The 19,093-nt window shown below is 45.9% G+C and overlaps 1 protein-coding gene across 1 annotated transcript in view; it reads left to right on the top strand.

The window, feature by feature from the left end:
• LOC120847811 overlaps window positions 1-19,093 on the top strand; it is a 93,277-nt gene that overhangs the window by 18,176 nt on the left and 56,008 nt on the right. Inside the window, exons 2-3 of the mRNA XM_040504279.1 lie at window positions 11,504-11,892; window positions 11,957-12,625. Of these exons, the coding sequence (XP_040360213.1) occupies window positions 11,504-11,892; window positions 11,957-12,625 (1,058 nt within the window). The remainder of the gene's footprint in view (window positions 1-11,503; window positions 11,893-11,956; window positions 12,626-19,093) is intronic.

The raw sequence follows: 19,093 nt of genomic DNA, 5'->3' as shown, positions 1-19,093 counted from the left end.
CGTCAGCGCACAGCTTTTGCAGCGGCGAGGACCCGAAACACTCTTGTTCGCTCGGGAGAAGTGTGTTTCGGCGTCTCGCCGCGGCGGGGCGCCAGTCAGGTGGCTCTCCTTTTATCCGTTGTCTGCCGCTTCACCTTTTCCACTGATTTCGGCGGCCACTTCCCGTGACGATTTGCCAGGCTTTGTCAGTATATAGGAGGCTATGGTCCTGCGATGATAGAACTAATACCGAAACATGACGAACGCCATGATGGTGCGCTTTGCATACTGTCTGATTGGTTCAATCAGCCGGTAGCGCTGTGTCTCGACTTAAAGTGGCTACCCAACTAACTATATTTTCAGAATCACCGGCCTTTCCGCTATGCTATTTAGTATCGCGAAATTCAGAATAGTTAGTGTGGAATCGGCAAGTAAAAGTGATGCTGAAACGAACAGTCAAATATACCCGTGCTTTTCAGTGTGGTGAAGTCAGGGGAAGAGATGCTTGCAGGTAGATCGGGCAGTCTCAAAATGAACTAGGCCGAGCATTTGATTTGTGCTGTTGCGCGGGTGCTGGAGCGAGCTTCCATATCATTCATTTGACAACATGAAACTCCCTGTAATCACTTGGAAACAAATTCTAAAGTCTAGAGAGTGAACCTCTGCCTTCCCCTGACGTCACTTTTTTATTGTTGTCAGTAGAGACTTGCATTAAAAGAACACGGTGTGGACCAAAATTGTGAATGCAATATCCTAGCGAAAAAAAAAATTATTTTGTCCAAATATTGGGGTTACTTCAGCGATGTTTGTTTGCGTGATTAGCAATTTTTCTGGTAAATCGGGTATTATGCATGAAGAAGACGCCGGGTTCTAGGGATACTATAACAAACTTTCGGCGCTCATTTTTTGGTCTACACGTGTTCAAAGGAGCAGTATCATATCGGACACACGAATATCTTGTTGAAAAGACACGAAGAGGAATTTTAAAACAAATTAAACGATTAGAAAAGAGCACCTTGTAGATGTCGCTAAAGCCTCGTTTGTAATGCCCGTCTAGGAACCTTGATAGGTAATGACGTTAACTGTCTAGCCTAGAACTATTCATGCTTTGAACCTGATGTCATGCCGACAGCACTATGGCCAGCACAAGAAAAGAGGGGAGGGAGGAACCCCCAAATGAACGGGTCTCCCTTTTGTAAGTCCCACACGTCGCCATTTTCCTACAAGATTATAGAAGATTGACCCGTCCCTCAATATTCACACAAAATCAGCTTTTCGGTTAGTTGCGGTGGCCCATCGCTGGCGTGCTTCGACCACTTCGGTGGCTTGAACGGCTAGGGCATCCTGCCGACGTCAGCTTCGCCGCAGCTTTGTTCATCCCGAGACAAACTACATCACGATTGCGCCGGATGTGACATGAACTCCGAGCGCTTGCCAGAGTAGGCCGTTTATAATGAAAAATACAGCCACCAGGCTCAAAATACAAACGTGCGATTCTCATTTACGCATATTGTGGATCATATTCAGCCTATTTCTGAACATGACGGGTATATTTCAAATTTCTACTAAACTGCGATTTGAGATCCTCGTTTTATTATCGTAACTCAATCTACGAGCTCTACGCACCCGAAAAAAAATTAGATTCATGCGCGGCTCATTTACACATTAAAGAAGTGATCAAAGATTGCGACACTTACCGTCGTCGTAGAACGACAGATGGCGCTACCAAACCTTGCTGAATATGGTCGAACGGCGGACGGTGCTCGTCAGCCACTTGAGAGCGATTGGTTCCCGCGTGGATGAGCGAGACTGGTCGGCCACTTGTCCACGCGGGAACTCTCGCCCTCGAGTGGATGACAAGCGCCGCCAGTCGTTCGACTATCTTGAACAAGGTTTTGTGGCGCCATCTATCGTTCTGCGACAATGGCAAGTAATGTTGGATCATTTTCGATATGCAAATCGGCCGCGCGCGATTGTAATTTCGGGTTATTATATTTATTAAAATTGTTTCATACCCCATTCAGCCCGAGTTTCTTGTCTGTGTCTCCCACGTCCCCTGATCCCTCGCCTTGTGGGAGAGCGGACGTCCGAACTCGCCGCTGTGATTATTGATCCCTATTCTATAGGGTAATAGATGGCGCATAGCTGCTTCCCGAGCCTGGTGCAAGTGAAGTCACCGGAAGTTCGATGCTTGTCCTAGAAGTCGGGCGTCTGTTAGACTTTTTTAGCGCATTCAGTCGATGTTTTGGTCTGTGCTTTCTCGTGTCCTTTAGTGGGTTTTAATAATCCCGCTTTGTATTAAATCAAGAGGATAAGCCATTTGAACGTGGAACGGATGCACAGTTTATCAACTAGCATCTAAAAATGTTCACGTCGAATGGCTGCTACTGCGCAACAAGCAGGCCTCTTCAGGTGAGAAGAAAAAATCCATCGCCCTGGACTCTGCTCAAACCAGCACTCGGAAAAGCCGAAGAGCCTGTCAAGCGCTGACTTACGTGGCAGGCCGCTTACTTTCGGTGGCTTCATACCTGTTTGCCCAATCCAGCCCCTGGAAATCATGGCTTACGACCCCGCTACAGGTAAACAACCAAACATTTCGCTGTATAAACATGGTGTCTTGATGTTAAGCCTAGTATTTTAGACTGCTGCGTCTAAATAAAATAACAAGTTCTGTTTGTTTGTTTTTTGTGACTTGAAAATAAAGGTGGACTGTACAAACCACAAAAATAATACTTGTTTTACAAAAAGACAGAACAAAATGGGGAAAATAATAATTATATTAAAATTTTAGCGGTTCAAACCTGTTCGAAATGGTCCGAACCGGCTTGAACCGCTAAAATTTTAGTATAGTTCCCCCGTTTTTTTTTTTTGTTTTTTTTTTCTCTTTTTTGCCGTATGGAATTGAATTAAAACTAAACCAAAAGCCATGAATCCAAACCCGAACCGAAACCAATTTCGGTTCAATCCTCATTGAGGCCACGATTATTTGACTCCTTGCTTCAGGTTAGAAGTTTGGATCAAAGATGAAATCAGATGTATTCCTAAAAGCAATGAACCCGCTTCCCCCCATCCCCCCCCGCCCTCTCCCCCTACCTCCACCACAAACACACACAAGCACGTACACACAATTTACATTACTTGTTGTCATTGCACACAATCTGAGGGGTACGCTTTTAACAAAAAAAAAAAAAAAGGATATTTTTCTTCGCCAATTTTTAGCGTTCTATTTTTATTACATGTTTCCTGTTCGGCCTCGGCCTCCCCCCCCCCCCCCCCCCCCCCCCCCCCCGAACCCCTTATTGGCAGTGCCGAGGTAAGTGCGGACATGAGACTTTCGGTTGTTATTCAAAGGAAATAACACATTGAGAAAAACAAGTTTTTCTTTTAAACCTTGTGAATTTGCTCTGTTGAAGAGAACGTTTATTAGAAAACCATGTTTCAAAACTATCTTTACGTTATTTAAAAAAATCGAGGCGTTTCTGAAGTGGTGTATGATTCGCCCTCCTAAACCCACGTACGTTTGGTCGAAAACAAAATGTTGCGTCGAAACACAAGCACGGGCACACGGAATGCTGGAAGGCATAACTCCTGAAGCCTACATGTAGAGCGAAACAGCCGATATCATTTTATATGATAGGCATAGAAGAGCAAGTAGAAAAAAAAATGCAATAAAAAAAATGCGAGTGCCTGTTTACTGCTGATAACCGCGATAAAGTGTCCCCTTTGCCTCTTAGCTTGAGACGCAGATATATGGTTGATATGACGCAAGCATAAACTAACAAAAAAGACGATCATAAATTTAACTTGTTGTGAACTTCGCTGGAGCGGAAAATCACTCCACTTTTCGCCGAAAGTTGGGAAAGATCTAGTCACAGTTCAGCGGCCACCGTACGGCGAAAATGCAATTTTGACCGAAAGACCGTGCCCTCCGGTAACTGAAGTCTGCCGTCTTGAGTCCTATTTTGCGATGTAGTTTCTTTTTTTCTCTCTCTCAAAATGACTATTTTGTTTAATTGTTGCGCTGTATCAAACTTTCTCCAAGTATAGGGAGCCTGCGGGGACATATCTGTTTCTGAAATGATGTTGGGGTGACTATCCATATTCGTACGAAACGTAAATAGAAAATAAAAGCTACCTGGCAACTTTTCAAGGCTCTATGCTAACCCCTCTTATAAAATTAAAAAAAAAAATCGACAAGTGAACGAGCAACGCGATGCAAGGTGAAAATTGTAATCGCTAGTTGAGCAGGTTTTACCACGTATGCGATCCTATCGTTCTTCAGCAAACATAAACGAAACGGGGAATATTTGAGTAGTACAGTTTAGTAAACACATTTATTATCAGAAAAGCAGGTTCGCCCTTTCGACCTTTAAACATTTTTTGTCTTCCTTTTTACATTATTTTTTTAAAATAAAACAGGTGGATCCGACAACACATCAAATAATAGACGTATTCTGGACTCTCTGTTTGAAAACATGTAAGCGAAATATATGCTGCAATAGACCTATTGCTAAATTGTCCAAGCATCGAGAAAAATGCTGGGAATGTAGGTTAACGCGCAGCACGCGTTCGTCTTCCCCATATAAAATAATCGAAGTAAATAGCCGAAATAAGGCTTTGACGAACACGCGTGCGAGATTCCTTTTGGTTGAGGCTTTTGCTTTAGAACAGTTCGTGCTGCAGACGCCAACACGCGTGGCGCGTAGAACCACATTCTCTGTATTCTCCTTGATGCTCGGGTAATTTAGTCATAAGTCTATCACTGGCGTTTTCGCATTTTTTTTTTTTTTTTTTTTTTAGCGCGCTTGTGTGTTCGTCGTTTAGAGGTCCAAAAGCTTTCCTTCCAATAGTGAAGTCAGAATAATGTCCGTTCGCTTGGCTGGACGAAGCATGAAACGAATCGGTGAAACCTGGCGCAAAATCACGCATCGAGTTACGTCACGCATTGTTAGTTAGGCTCTGCATTCAATACCACCAACAGAACGTTGACATGAATAGGTGGACATAATCAATCTCTTCGTTTACGATCCAGTGCTCCAATTCATTTTTTTTTTATCTTGTTTTTCGTCATTTTTTTTTTTTTTTCTGTTCTGTTTAAGAAGCTTTATCGGGACGACACATGAGGGGAGTGTATGACCGCGGCTGAGCTGAAAACCAACACGAAGAAAAAAATCGTGATGCAATCGCGAGTGCTAAAAAAAAAAACAAAAAAAAAACGCATCAACTGAAAAAAAAAAAAATTTAGTCGAAAAAGTCACCAACATGGAGCAGAAAAGACGGGGGCTACGAGTTAGATTGCAATTCGCTGCAGGTTCCCCCACTGCTGCTGTCTAGCAAATGCGTTTGCCATGGCAACATGGTGAAGGAAACTTTCCACTTTCGGCTGCGCTGTCGCCGCACGTAGCTTTGCTCTACTGATAGCTACGCGCTCAAAGCGCTCAAAGAACGGGATCGATACACTCGAACCTTGGATGTACCTGCGTGCCAACGCTTCTAAATTAAATAATGGTTAATGCACAAATGCCGCGAATATTTAATCGATAAGCTAGAACTTGCTCTGAGCGCGTGCGTTGCGCGATTGCGTGCTCAAGTGTTAGTGCCCACTTAATACCGCATTGTCTCATCTTAAAGGGGCCATGAAACGAATTTTGGGCTGGGATAAATGATTTTAAATTGGGACTTTACTAATCACACATTGTTTAGTCGCCCAAAAGGAAGAGGGTAGAAAGTCGAAAGCCAGCTTTTCGGTACGAACATTTGAAAACATAGCGGACTATTTTGTACCTTCTTTCCTTCGAGAGCTTTCCGCCTTTTCACTATGATACATCCGTGGTGCCAACCTGACGTTAGCCGAGCCCAGCCCACGTATTGGACACGAGAACTGCGTCACTCGGACGTATGCGCTCGTCAACAATCAATCCGTCGACGAATGTTTGGATTCGCGTTCGTGACCAATGAATGCCCTGACGGAAAATATCGTCACAGGCGAATGAAAAGTTCTATGGTGTGCATAAAAAGCACGGTGGAAGCTAGGAGTCATTGCGACGTTGCCGAAGAATGTCACGACGACGTGATTTCACAATTCGCGTTTGAGTTTAGGATTAAAGCTAAGGAGGAAGAAGTAGGAAAATCGTTTCATGGACCCCTTTAAGTGAATTAGGAAACGTACTTTTACGTTCTGCCAAAGACCGTTTAGAGGTAACCCCTGACGTCCATCATTAAAGGCAACAATAGCAGTTAGCTTCACGCTATCGTTTTTTGCAGAAAACAACATGTATCTTAACCCACCACCAGATAGAGTCAGAAGTCACCGAGTGTGCTGCATGTTTTCAGCTGCTCTGGATGTTTATTTAGGAGATTTACCGAGCTCGGAAGGCACGCTGCAGAAAATAGAAAATTTTAGTACATCGTTTCGATGACGCCATAACGATACCCGGTACCCGCCGCCGCCTTTACGCATGCCTCGTATCTTTATCGCGGGTGTCAGAACGATATACTAAAACTCTCCATTATGTTTCCCCACATCTCTCTACTCCGTTTCACCTTACGTTGTACCGCAGCGAAGGCTAGAAGCGCGAGCTCATAACGTTAGCAGCTGCCCTTAACGCACGAGAGCTTGTGCCGCCGAGATGTGCTATAGAGCAGGGAGCTCGGGCTTGTAGCCTTCCCTGCGGTACAACACAAGGTGAAACAGAGTATAGTGTTGTGTCCACGGTGGTTGTGTCTAAGAGTAAACAGACGGAACGACGAGGAAGAAGCGAGCTCGAGCTGACCGACGCGAGCCAGCGAGCCAGCCGAACGCTGACGTCTGCCAATACCGGAATCACCCTGATTGTAAATAGTTGTTTCCATGTGTCCTAAAGGTTTATTCGTAACGACTACGATTACTCCATGCCCTTAGATACACAACATATAGAATTAAGATACAACTAAATTTGTTCTGGTGCCAGGAGACGGCGTCTAGGCATTTATGCAAATACGTATCAAGGTTTTTTTGTGTTTTTTTTTTTTGCAATTGATTTACGAGGAGTTTCCGCAGCTACTTGTTATTCTTCTTCTTCTTCTTCTTCTTCTTCTTCTTATTATTATTATTATTATTATTATTATTATTATTATTAATATTATTATTATTATTATTATTACTATTAAAGGCAGGCGCGGCAGCTCGTGATCTCTTACATGATCGAAGACTATGTACGCACGACCACGTGGTTCACGCGTGGCGTTTTTTCTTAGGCACGTACTTAATTTAAAACAAAAAGGGGTGCTTTTTGCCGAGTATGGGGTGCCTAAAAAAAAAAATGAGGTCAGGAAATCTCGTTGCTATGCCCATACGACACAAGATGAAGTGCATCCAAAATGACATCATTGCTCATTGGTACAGCAGCTGTCTATGTGTCCGGTGTATCCCTCAAAGGGGGCGAATCCGTATACACTTGGTATCGTCACCCACAAACGCGCCCCTTGCTTTCTGATTGGTTATTCGTCGCTCTTATACGTAAAAGCCTGATTCATGCACGGTGCGCTTTTACTTGCGAATAACAAAACGCGTAAACTGAAGAAAATTTATTCTGTTGAAAAAGTCATAACATTTAGCAGAAAAGACGGGAGCTACGAGCTAGTTAGCAATTCGTTGCAGGTTCCCCCACTGCTGCTGTCTAGTAAAGAAATGTGTTTGCCATGGCAACACGGTGAAGGAAACTTTCCACAACGTCAATCACTCGTGCGGAAAGAAAAATAAAAGCATGGTCGAAGCTGCGGTGCTCACTGCCGCATCATGCGAAATTGCGAGTAAAAGCGCACAGTGTGAATCGGGCTTAATGACGACTTCTGATTGGCTGTGAAGCGGCAATAAGGACTCACCACGCCATGGCGCTTCCTATTGTAAGCCGTCGGTGACTGTACACCGACTCTCTGACGCGTCACGCCGCAGCGGTAGCGCTGCTGTTGGTATTGCGCATGCGCAGACGCTTCCTCTCACGCCATCATGGTTTCTGCGCACGCGCATTGCTCACGCATGTTGTCGGCACACGTGGGCTTGCATGTAAACAGCGTGTTGGTCTATAGTCTCTACGTTATACTCGGTTCGCCCTTAAAGGAATTGTCCGGTTAAGTGTTGTCTTTCAGAAAACAATTAATTTATATTGGCATTGCTTTTAGGAAAATTAGCCGCGCAGTATTCAAATTTCAATCCTCGGCCGCACAAGTAATTCAATCTTAAACAAAGCCCAACTGCTCAGATTGCACCTGCAAAACAGACGACGTTTTCGTTGGCCACAGCGGAAGCTCTTTCGTAACATCATACAAAGCGAGCCACGACAGCTCTTGACTGATGTGACAATAAAATAACTTCGTTCTAAGACAGACAAGATTTACGGTATTGAGGGAAGCTCAATTCTTCAACGATCATCTTTTTACGCATCATCAATCATGTTGACCAAAACCAGGACTAAGACAACGCACTCGCCTCTGACGTTACCATGCCTGACGTGGCGTCACAACACGACCAGCCATCCATATTTGCGAAATTTGGAATGAAGTTTCGTATTGATGTTAATAATTGATTTAACGAATATTGGGGCGTCATTTAATAAAATAAATATTGCATCTAACTATATTATATTTAGGTTTTCTCTACGTGACCAGCGCAAAAACTTAGTAATTTCCGGATATCACCGGACAATCCCTTTAAGCTGAGACTACAGCCAATGCAACAAGCGCGAGAGCACGAGGTTGCTGCTTTTTATAGTTCTTCCACAAAACGAGCACTGGCTGTCGGCCATAGCCGTGTGCTCGACTGCTGAGCGCGTAGTGGTGGCGGGCTTCCACAGTTTTTTTGCAACGTGCATTCTGCACCATCGAGACTGTCGGTCTTAGCAGCCTATTAGTGTCAGCTCGTTCTACGAGCGGGCGGACGGGGCCGCGAGGGCACTGCTACAGGCAAATACTCAGCCCTCACAAGGCCCGGTCCTCGCCCGTTCCAAGGGACGTCTTTGATCTAACCCAAAAGAAGAAAGAAGAACAAAGAGCACGAAAAGCGCGCCTTAAAGCGCTACTACCTCCTAACCCCAACCCGATCCCTCGCGGGCTTCCACGATGGGAGCAAGTGGCACTACACAGGCTCCAGACTCGGACTATGGTGACTCCCTTTTGGTGTGCCAAGTTATACAAGCCTACAGATGAGAATGACATAGGTCCTGACCCTGGATGTTTACAGCGCGGCGTCCCTGCGACTTGCTACCATCTTGTATGGTCCTGTGCAGGGACGTCACTAGAACGAATAGCGGCAATTAACACCTTACCACCGCACCTTAGACCAATGACCCTTCGGGAATGGACACATCCGAGAACCTCAGCACCCGCAGAACAAGACCTCATCTTCACATCAATCATCTCCTACCTCCGGTCCTCCGGGATCGGACAGTACGTCTAATCCATCACCATCATCACTACCCCTTTCCCACTTCCCCTTCCCCCATGCCGCATGAGGTTCCATAGAACAGAGGCATGGAAATTAAATAAACGTTTCAATCAATCAATCATGCGTTCCCAACATCGCCCTCAAATATAGCGTCCAGTGAATAAGAGGTTAGCTCGCGCTTGTATTCTCAGTTTAAGAGTGTTGGAGTATAGCTGATCGCTTCTGTCTCAGTATGGTTAGAGTATGGTGCCCCATGTGCAAGCACGTGCAGCTTGCGCGTTGATATAGCTAAGCTTGCCCGCACGAGCGGAGACATGGCGGTGGCCAGTCGCCTTGCTTGCAACTGTCTATAGACCGACACGCGGAGCGGCTCTGTTTACCAACACGGCCGGGAGGCCGCGCATGCGCGGTAGCTATGTGGGCAAAAGCAGCCCGGCTGTCCGTGGTTTCGCCATTGCGCTCTATGGCGTGCGCTCGTTGTTGACGCTGTAGGGACGCTTGTATCTTTATTTGTGCGTCGTATTTCCTCATAACGTATGTCGTATGCTATGCCCGACTATATTTGAGCTCGTTGCCCGAGCCCGAACGGTAGCGGTATCGAAACAAACTGTGCGTGGACGGCGTTGCCTACGAGGATCCGTACGCCGTAAACAAGGCCTGCTGGACTTCCGACGTAAAGTTGCTGCCACGGAAGTCGACGGCTCAGGTCGTCGTTTATTTAGTTTTTTCGCCAAGCCAGTTCACGGCCGACACGGTGCAGGCGTACAAGTCTCTCGAGGTCTACGATTACATTGAGTCGGTTTCCGCACTGCCGGCGGGATCGGCAGACTGTGGGTCTGCGGAAGTGTGTGTATTCATTAATTGATTAAATACACAGAGCGTCTTCAAGTCAAGGTATGATATTTTTCATACCCTCATGACCACAAGGCATTACAACCAGTAAAGTTTGTCCGTTCTGCAGTCTTGGCGGTAACAGGTTACAAGTAACGGCATTACCAGGAACGCGTTACTTTTTTCAGTAACGTAGTAACCTACTCGTTACGTTTTCGGCACAGTAACGGGTAACGTACCTCCGTTACTATTTCAAGTAACGTAGTTACGTTAGTCGTTACTGCTTCCCAAGTCTTAAAGAAATTACACTTCAATTGTTTCCGTGTTTTAGGCGTCAAGCCATGTTTTTCTTTGCGTTTTTTCTCGTAAGTATTTAGGTGAAACCGTGAAAAGAGCTAAAGTAATTATGTTCAGTTTCTGCATAAACATAATGTTTCTTGATATATGACCTGTATCGTCAAAACCGTAAAATATGTTACATCATAATTTAAAAAAGTAACGCAGAAGTAACGTGCCTTACTTTTTATCGGTAGCGGCAACGCGTCCTTTTATTTTTAGATAACGTAGCTCAGTAACGCGTACCTTTGATTTGCAAGTAACGAGTAACGTATTTCGTTACTTTTTTTTGGTAACGCCGCCAACAGTGCCGTTCTGTCGTCGATCCCCTTCTGCTCGGTAGCACGGGCGTATCGAGCCTCCGACGACCGCTTGGGGGGGTGCCCGGGTGCGTTGTGCGCTAACACCGTGGAAACAAAATCCGGGTGGTCTCGATCAGACAACTGTTTCCCTGCACATAAGCAAGCCTCGGGACGGAGATTGAAATGGAAACCGCACTTGCCTCCAAGAAAGTGTTTGCCGCACAAACGGTCGTTCGCGCGAGGCGACCATTCTTTTCGATCCACGGATATTATCCACCTTCTCTGCGTTTCAGAGTCTGCCGGGAACTTGTGAAAACTCACTCCACTGCTTTTCTTGTACATTTTGGCGCAATTAACGGCAACACAGCTTCGCGGCATGCTGAAATGCTATGACGCCCATGCGAAACGTGCGCGCTTTTGCCCACACCCCCCGGCTCCGGCGCGATCGCAGCGCCGCCGCAGCTCCGTGACGTCAAGCCCGCGTGTCGGTGTATACGCGGCGAGAAGTATGGGTATCGCCGCCGATCCAGAGTGAGGATACTTCAACTTCGTCTGCTAGCGCAAGCACGTGCAATGCAAAGCTTCTATGCACTATAGACGACGAAAGCCTACTGACGACTTTCGTCGTCAGTAGGCTGGCGTACGTCCTCCCTTTCCTAAAACTCGGCCTCACGGAAACGAACAAGCTCAACTGTCTCATCAGAAAGTCCTACAAGAGAGCAATCGGCATCCCGGACACCACCTCGAACGAGAAGCTCGCGGCTTTAGGTCTGCACAACACGGTAGAGGAGATCATAGAAGCTCAGCGTGTTTCGCAGCTGGAGAGGCTGACGAAGAGTGCCACGGGCCTCCACATCTTGGCCAGCCTTGGAATCCGCTACGAGAGGCAAACAGGGGAGAAGGCCGACGTACCTAGACGGGTCAGGGAAGCCCTCGTCATACCAAACATCCCAAAGCAGATGCACCCGACGCATCACGCGGAACGCAGAGCGGCGCGAGTCAAGGCGCTGCAGAAACGGCTAAGCATCGCGGAGGGCGTCCTCTATACGGACGCTGCTAGAGCCGGGGGGGGGGGGGGGGGGGGGAGGGGGGGGGGGCGCCATGGTCGCAACAGCGGTCAACCAACAAGGAGAAGTGATCTCGAGCTGCAGTATCAAGACGTCGGAACCGGAAGTCGCGGAGGAGGTGGCCATTGCCCTTGCGATCCGAGTCCGGGGGGCACGCATCGTCGTCAGCGACTCGCAGCAAGCCATCCGGCAGTTCGCCAAAGGAAGAATCTCTACAGCCGCGCTCAAGGTCCTGGGCGACCCCGAGAAGACGTCAACAAAAGTACAGCTCATATGGACACCGGCGCACTCGTCGCTCCCCGGCAACGAGAAGGCACACGGCGCGGCCCGAGAACTCGCTCACCGGGCCGGGGAACCGCTGGACCCTTCTCTGGCTTTTTCTTCGGAGGGTGACAGGCTGGTCACATTCAGGGACATTCTCGATCACTACACTGGCGAGAGGTTACGCTATCCACCCGCGCACCCCTCGCTGGACAAGAGGACGTCGGTGGCATGGCGCCGCCTCCAGACGGGCTCCTTCCCGAGCCCCTCCCTACTCAATAAATGGTACCCCGACAAGTACAAGCCAAACTGCAAGCTCTGCGGCGGCTACGCCAACCTCCGACACATGGTGTGGGAGTGCAGCAAGATCGACCGTAAGTCCCACCCCCTACTGGAGAAGATCGACAACCAGGAGAGCTGGGAAACCCTACTCCTCTGCTCCGACCCCACGGTGCAGAACCAACTAGTCCAGCTGGCCGAAGACGCCGCCAAAACCCAGAGGGTTCAGGCCGCCGTCTGAGGGGTGGCTGGCGGGGCGACCCTACGGGTCTCCCGTTCAGTCATTAACACATGCTTGGGCAAATAAGTATTGTTTACTACTACTACTATGCACTATAGAAATTAAAACACAATCGCGAGGGTAGCACGTGCACTACCCTTAGTGAGGAAAACAGCAGCGCCCCTAGCGAGCTTCTCGCCACGAATAAGTGTTCTCCGAGTCAAAATATGTTTTGCAGGTTGTATTTTTCCTTTCTTGACTGGAGGGCAATTATCTGGTGGTTTAAATTCCATCTTTTTATTTTTGAATAAAGATGTAACGATTTACAGTGAAAAGGTTACGTGAATATGTAAGGAAATTACTTTAAAATTACTACAGCCAATATAAAATGATTAATTATTCCGGTACAAAATTACTAATAACTGGATTACAAGTAATTTCGTTATTGTAGCGGAAGAAGCACTCACGCGTGGATGACATCTTCCTACCACTAAATCTTGGCCGTTTCCTCATCACAAACCCTTACAAATCAGAAACGCTTCGCCGTCAGTCTTTGAATTCCTTTTGGTCACGACGTGGGTGAAATTCAGACCGGCCTGTATTATCATAACCACTAGCGTTTTCTAAAAACAACATCTATCGAGATGGAGTACGTAAGCTCGATCTCGTACGCTCCTTGCATGCTGGCTCGCAAGGTTTCATGGCGCTGAGCATTTCTTGAATACCAAAGACCCCAAAAAATGGCGGCTATACCAAACTCCATGGCGCCTGTATGACAATAGCGCGTCGCCGTAAAGGGCCCTACATTTACGTGTCGGCATACTCCGCCAACGTAACAATAAAACCAGAAGCCTTTTGGGGGAATGCGAGTGCGCTACACTGCATCGCGACCGAGGGTCGTGCCCTTGGCCTGCTCATAACTAAACTCCGTGTCTTTTTGCGATGGACCGCAGGGCACGCCACGAGCCATCAGACCCAATCGAATTCCCTGTGAGTGTCGCGTGACCTTCTGGAAGGGCGCAGTGACGAGCAAGGGCACGTGGTCAGGTGATATGTTCGCAGCGCTAAATTGGCTGCGATGACCTGCAGCGTCCACCGTGGTCCATCGAAAGGTAGAACGGAGTAGAGCTTCGAATGGAGCTCGCCGAAGCGCGGAGAAACGAGGGTACAGCTAGCTCGATAAATGGAGGCCCCCTGCCTTTGACGGAGGAGACACTTAAAAGATCGCCGAGCGGCTGCCGCCGCACACAATCGGGGGAAATCGCGATACGGAGTGATCGATCTTTGATTATCTCCACGCGTTCTATGTGGGCACAAAGACTCCCTTTTGGCTCCAAGCACTGTTATGTCTCTTCTTTTTTTCTTTTTTTTTAGTTCCCTACGTCCTCAAATCTCCACAACAAAGAGAGGGCGGCACAGTTTCGTCGGCTGTTCGTTTCCGAACCTTGACATTCAAGTTTGCTCCTTTCTGATTTCGGTGAAGCTATGCGGGGTTCCGCGGAACAACCAGCTTCCGAGTGTCCTGTATCGGGAAGTGAGTGTGCGGCCACTTTCTGAAATAGCCTGGCGCGGAGGGGAGTGCTGGGCCCGCGGCTCGTCATTAATCTTAGAACAGCCAGGTTTGGTTGTTCCCACAATGTCCTGCCCGGAGCGTAATAGCGCTCCGGGCAAGACGTCTGAGTCGCTCTGTTGTCGACCAACAGGCCTCACGTCCCCACCGTGAACGATTCTTTTGATGACGGGGATGAACGACCTATATAGTTATCGGGATGATGAGGACGACGGGGTGTCTCTTCCGGAGGCACGACGTCCACTATACGTGCTCGTTGCCATCAGTCCTGCTCTGGATGCGCGCGCACGCTCGAAGCTCATGAGACGCCGAAGCCTTATCGAAGGTAGGACGCTCGAGCTGGAGGCGGGACATGTGAAAGACCTCACTACCGTTCTCCTTGTGTCGGTGACGGTGTGTCGGTGTTGGTGTCTAGAACTAGACTTAAGAGGATGTTCACGCAGGTGGCGCTTGTCTTGAGCCCCAACATGCGATCTGGTACGCTGCTTAAAATTTTTTTTAAAAAAGCTCGGCTTTTTTTGCGTTTTTTTTTTTTAATATTTGGTAAGGACCACGACATTTCCTCACTGTAAGTCTAGGCATTGGTGGTTGTGTCTGGCTTTAAATGTTGCGCTACTGCATCCGTTTTCTTGTTGAGACTCTGCAATTTAAACATTAAATTCCACGAAGAAAGAAAAAAAAATCAAGTATCGATACAGCGTCGCGCGAGAAGATATTTATGGCGATGCTCTGAGCTTTCGAATTACTGAGCTAATGACAATCCGCAGCACTTTTTTTTATATCCAAAATGCGGACGGAAGCTTCAGAACGTACGCAGAGCAACCACTGCCTCAAAGTACCACAGCACAGCACAGCACGCAAGACTTCATTTCGGCGAGTGTCAAAGGTGTTAAACTAACAACTACAAAGAAAACAACAAAAAAAAAAAGACGAAGAAAAGGTCCGGAAAAAGTAGACAGTATAAAATATGTGTATCACTCTCCACAACTTTCTGGGAGATGAACACCTCGGCGCATGCACTAAAATGAGTATATTAAACATACAACAACAAACATCGTTATGTTTTCCGGAATATTTTTTGGATGACAATCATAAAAGATCAATAAGTAGTAATTAAACTTTTGGACAGGTAAAGTTTTTATTCCACGGCTCTACTTATTGTTTGCATTTGGTTACGTTCACAGAATTGTCAACTTCTGTTGTTGCTTTTTTTTTTTTTTGAACGAAATATTGTAATGTTTTTTTTTGGGGGACTATAATTGGCCTGGGTATCACAAAACGCAAATAGTTTACATTTTTTTTTATATTTCCCCGAAGAACTTTTATACCACAGAATGTCCCAGTAAGTTGGCCACGTGTCAGTTTCTTACTTTTTTTCTTTTCGTCGAACCACTCGATTAAAATCTGAAAATATTGTTTTCAAGGTGGCTTTGGAACCTCAGTGATATAATTTTTAGTTTACTCTAGTTGGTTGTACCAGATCTTGCCTAAGACACTACACCATAGGGGAGCTTTGTGAGTAGTAAGTCTCGGCGCCACCACTAAGCTGAAAGGGAACTGAAAAAACACGACTATTCTACGTGCATATTCACAAAGTGCCCAGTCGTCCATAGCAATGCCGTGCAGGGTTCTTCGTGTGTTAACTATAGGCTGCGGCTAATCCGTAACGGTATTCCAATTGATAAATAACGAACTAACTATATTTATAATTTCTTCACTTCGTCCAATTCGGCGTGCACATACATTGTGTTTTCCTTCAAAAATGGCAAATCACCGAACACTAAAAATAAAAAAGTAAAAAATTATTACAAGCCATATTCTTGTTCCTATTAAATTTTTATCAAACTTCACGGTACATTATGATATTAGTATCTCATTTACTTCACCCTACGATTCCAAAGAGCAGTTATTTAGCGCTCCCGGTGTATTATCCTGCTTGCGTCCAGCATGAATGCGGCTTCGCAATTTATAGTCCGTTCGTGCAGGATGGCAGGTTTAGTGGTGCGAAATCATGAGCGAAAGAGATGCGCGCTTTTCCTGGAACTTCTTCCGCTTTGGCGAATTCCACTGGTGTGTTTAGAGCGATGCGGAAGCTCTCCACACGTGCGCCCTAAGAGCGCTTATATTCTAGCCCGAGCGCGCATGCGCATGAAAAATATACAGGCCAGATCATGCTGACCAAGACCAGGTAGTCAATGTTTTGCCTCTCGTTCACTTGATTTCCCAGGACACCGAGAGTCTTGACTATCTGGAGAACCATGCTTCGTTTATGTAGATGATAATGACGGAGATGAACAGGACGAGGTGACACCGATACGAATGAGGGCGATGCTGGGAAGTCGCTCTTGGTGTTCGTTATCGTGGATCACATTTTCGTTTTCTGGTGCGAGTGCTCCTACAATTTGCAATCGAGACTACACATCCGGTTCCTACATACGCTATTATTTTGTATCCAGCTCTAAACAACAATTGACAGTGTTTAAGGCACAAAAGATTATCAAGTTTTTCCCAAGTACCGAGATTAGTCCTCATATAATTGATAGTTTAACTGGTAGACCAGCATTCGTGACAGTTCATTGGTCAATCTGGCTGGAGGATGCAAGGCGTTAAAGAAACACTGAAGTTAATTTCAATCTTGGTTGCTGTTTTGCGGTAGTAAAAAAAAAAAAAACAAAAAAAACACGGAAAGTGCAGGATAAATTTACGCTTAATGTTATAAAAATTAGCGTGTTTTGCGAATGCGAGAGGGATCAGGAAGGTACGGTATAATGACTTAAACGTTTAAAAAAAAAAACTTTTTTTTTTTTAATTCAAAAACAAAAATTGAAAAAAAAAATTTTTTTCTTCGGACTTCTTTTTATGTGTCTGAGCTATCCTTCTTTTCACCTTACATAAAGTTGTGCCGCCAAGGCGCATATCATTGTCATCTGACGCTGTGCTGTTCAACTTCTTCGTTTCCAGAAGGTGTTCTTACCACCGAATTCAGAAACCTCACTCAAGCTACACTCAAACTGAAGGGCCCCTCCACTCCCTCGAGGAAGGCGCGAGGGCCGGCGCTGGCCAATCGCGAGGACGGATCCGCCGTCGCGATTGGCCAGCGCCGGCCCTTGAGCCTTCCTCGAGGAAGTGGAGGGGCTTTTTAGTTTGAGTATAGTTTGAGTGAGGTTTTTGAATTCGGCGGTTAGTAATCAGCGCAAAATAACACTCATAGACTCGCTCCGGATGTGCACTTGAGAGCGTATTTCGAAGCGGCACTAACGAGTTTGCATGCTACGAAAAAACGATTTGATAAAACTCGCCCACTATCTCACAAAGTGGTAAGGCAGAGTATGAGGCTCAGTTTTCGAGAGACCCTCAACAGCGCAAACTATTTCGTTCTTTCCTCGAGGCTCAAAAGATTTGTCCCGTGGTTTTGCCCTGAACGAAATGCGACTGTCTTCCATACTTTCTTTCCAAAGTTTGCTTCATTCGTTTTGTTTTTCGTTGTGCCATATACAGTCCTGCATTCGAACGCATTCAGATTCAAGGAGCGTTTCCGGAAAGGATGGAAATGATATCCTTCTTCGAACTTGCCGAGCTCAGATGCTCGGGGGAGGGCTTTACTCGCGACAAGCCTCATTCGAGGATTTGAGAGATGATCTTCCGCGAGGCATGTCTGAACGCATATCTCAACCCACGAAGGTAATCTTTTTGGGTGAACGTAACTCAGTGTCCTCTCAAAGAAGTGCTTCAAACGGTGCTCAAACTGTAAAGCCCTTGTAGCGCCACCGAACAAACACTCGTCGACGGAGAACACTGAGGCAAGATACGAAACGCATGTCAAGAACCACAAAATCAGGGCGGGTTTCCGATGAGCTACGTCTGGTGGAGAACAAAAATCGTGATCTAAATCAGACCAGTTTAACTATGATAATTTAAATGAAACCTTTCTCGCAAAAATAATCTCGAAATTTTTTATTTTTTACTTAGCACTCACTTAACATTTGATGCCTCCTACGTGCAACTGTTTTGTATGTAAATCAAATAATCACCAAACAAGAAAAAAATTATATCAGGCTCAACACGACCGAAAAGCAGCGCTCTTCTGGTCAAATCAAAGCATTGAGCATTCTTTCTGGCTAAAACTTCCTTCGTCAGTTACGCAACATACTATGCGGAGCGCAATTTTGTCTGCTTCTTTTACAAGGGTTGTGGTAACGTCAGAACGCCGAGTTCTGATCAGTTCTGATTGGAAGGATAGTGAGTAGACATCAAAGCAAGCTGCGTTTAAGCCTACCCACTATTCTTCAATCGGAGCCAATTATGACGTCGTTCTGACATCCTTACAACCCCTACAAAAGAAGCAAACGAACTTGCTTCCCGCATTATAAGCAAATGAGTATCCGAAATAGAAAGAAAAGAAATGTTTTTAACTAGCTAGAAATCAAGCTGTTTTTGTTTTAGTGTATGGCTGAGTTTGCATCGATAAAGAAGTTGCCAATTAAAACTTTGGGTTGCATTCATTTGGTCTTCCACATTGTTTTCAGTGATCGTACGGATTGATCAATCAATCTGCATTGTTTAAAACTACATTCAGTGACAAAGATCACAACTTTTTAGCTATTGGGAAATAAATCAAATTAATCTTACTTAAATGAAATAATCTGATTTTATTACTTTTTTTCAAACAAAATATTTTTTTCTCTCTTTTTGGCTAAGACTGCGTGAAAGAACGGTCCAGTTGGTAAAGTAAACATTGATCCTGCCATTATTTTGTAGGACTTTCACTTCAACATACCTAAAGTGTTTTATAAGCCAAACTCCAAGTGGCGATTCAAGTGGACATAT

Source organism: Ixodes scapularis, unplaced genomic scaffold, assembly GCF_016920785.2.
Source record: "Ixodes scapularis isolate PalLabHiFi unplaced genomic scaffold, ASM1692078v2 PGA_scaffold3__209_contigs__length_174095766, whole genome shotgun sequence".
NCBI lineage: Eukaryota > Metazoa > Arthropoda > Arachnida > Ixodida > Ixodidae > Ixodes > Ixodes scapularis.
This window is presented reverse-complemented; position numbering and strand designations above follow the sequence as displayed.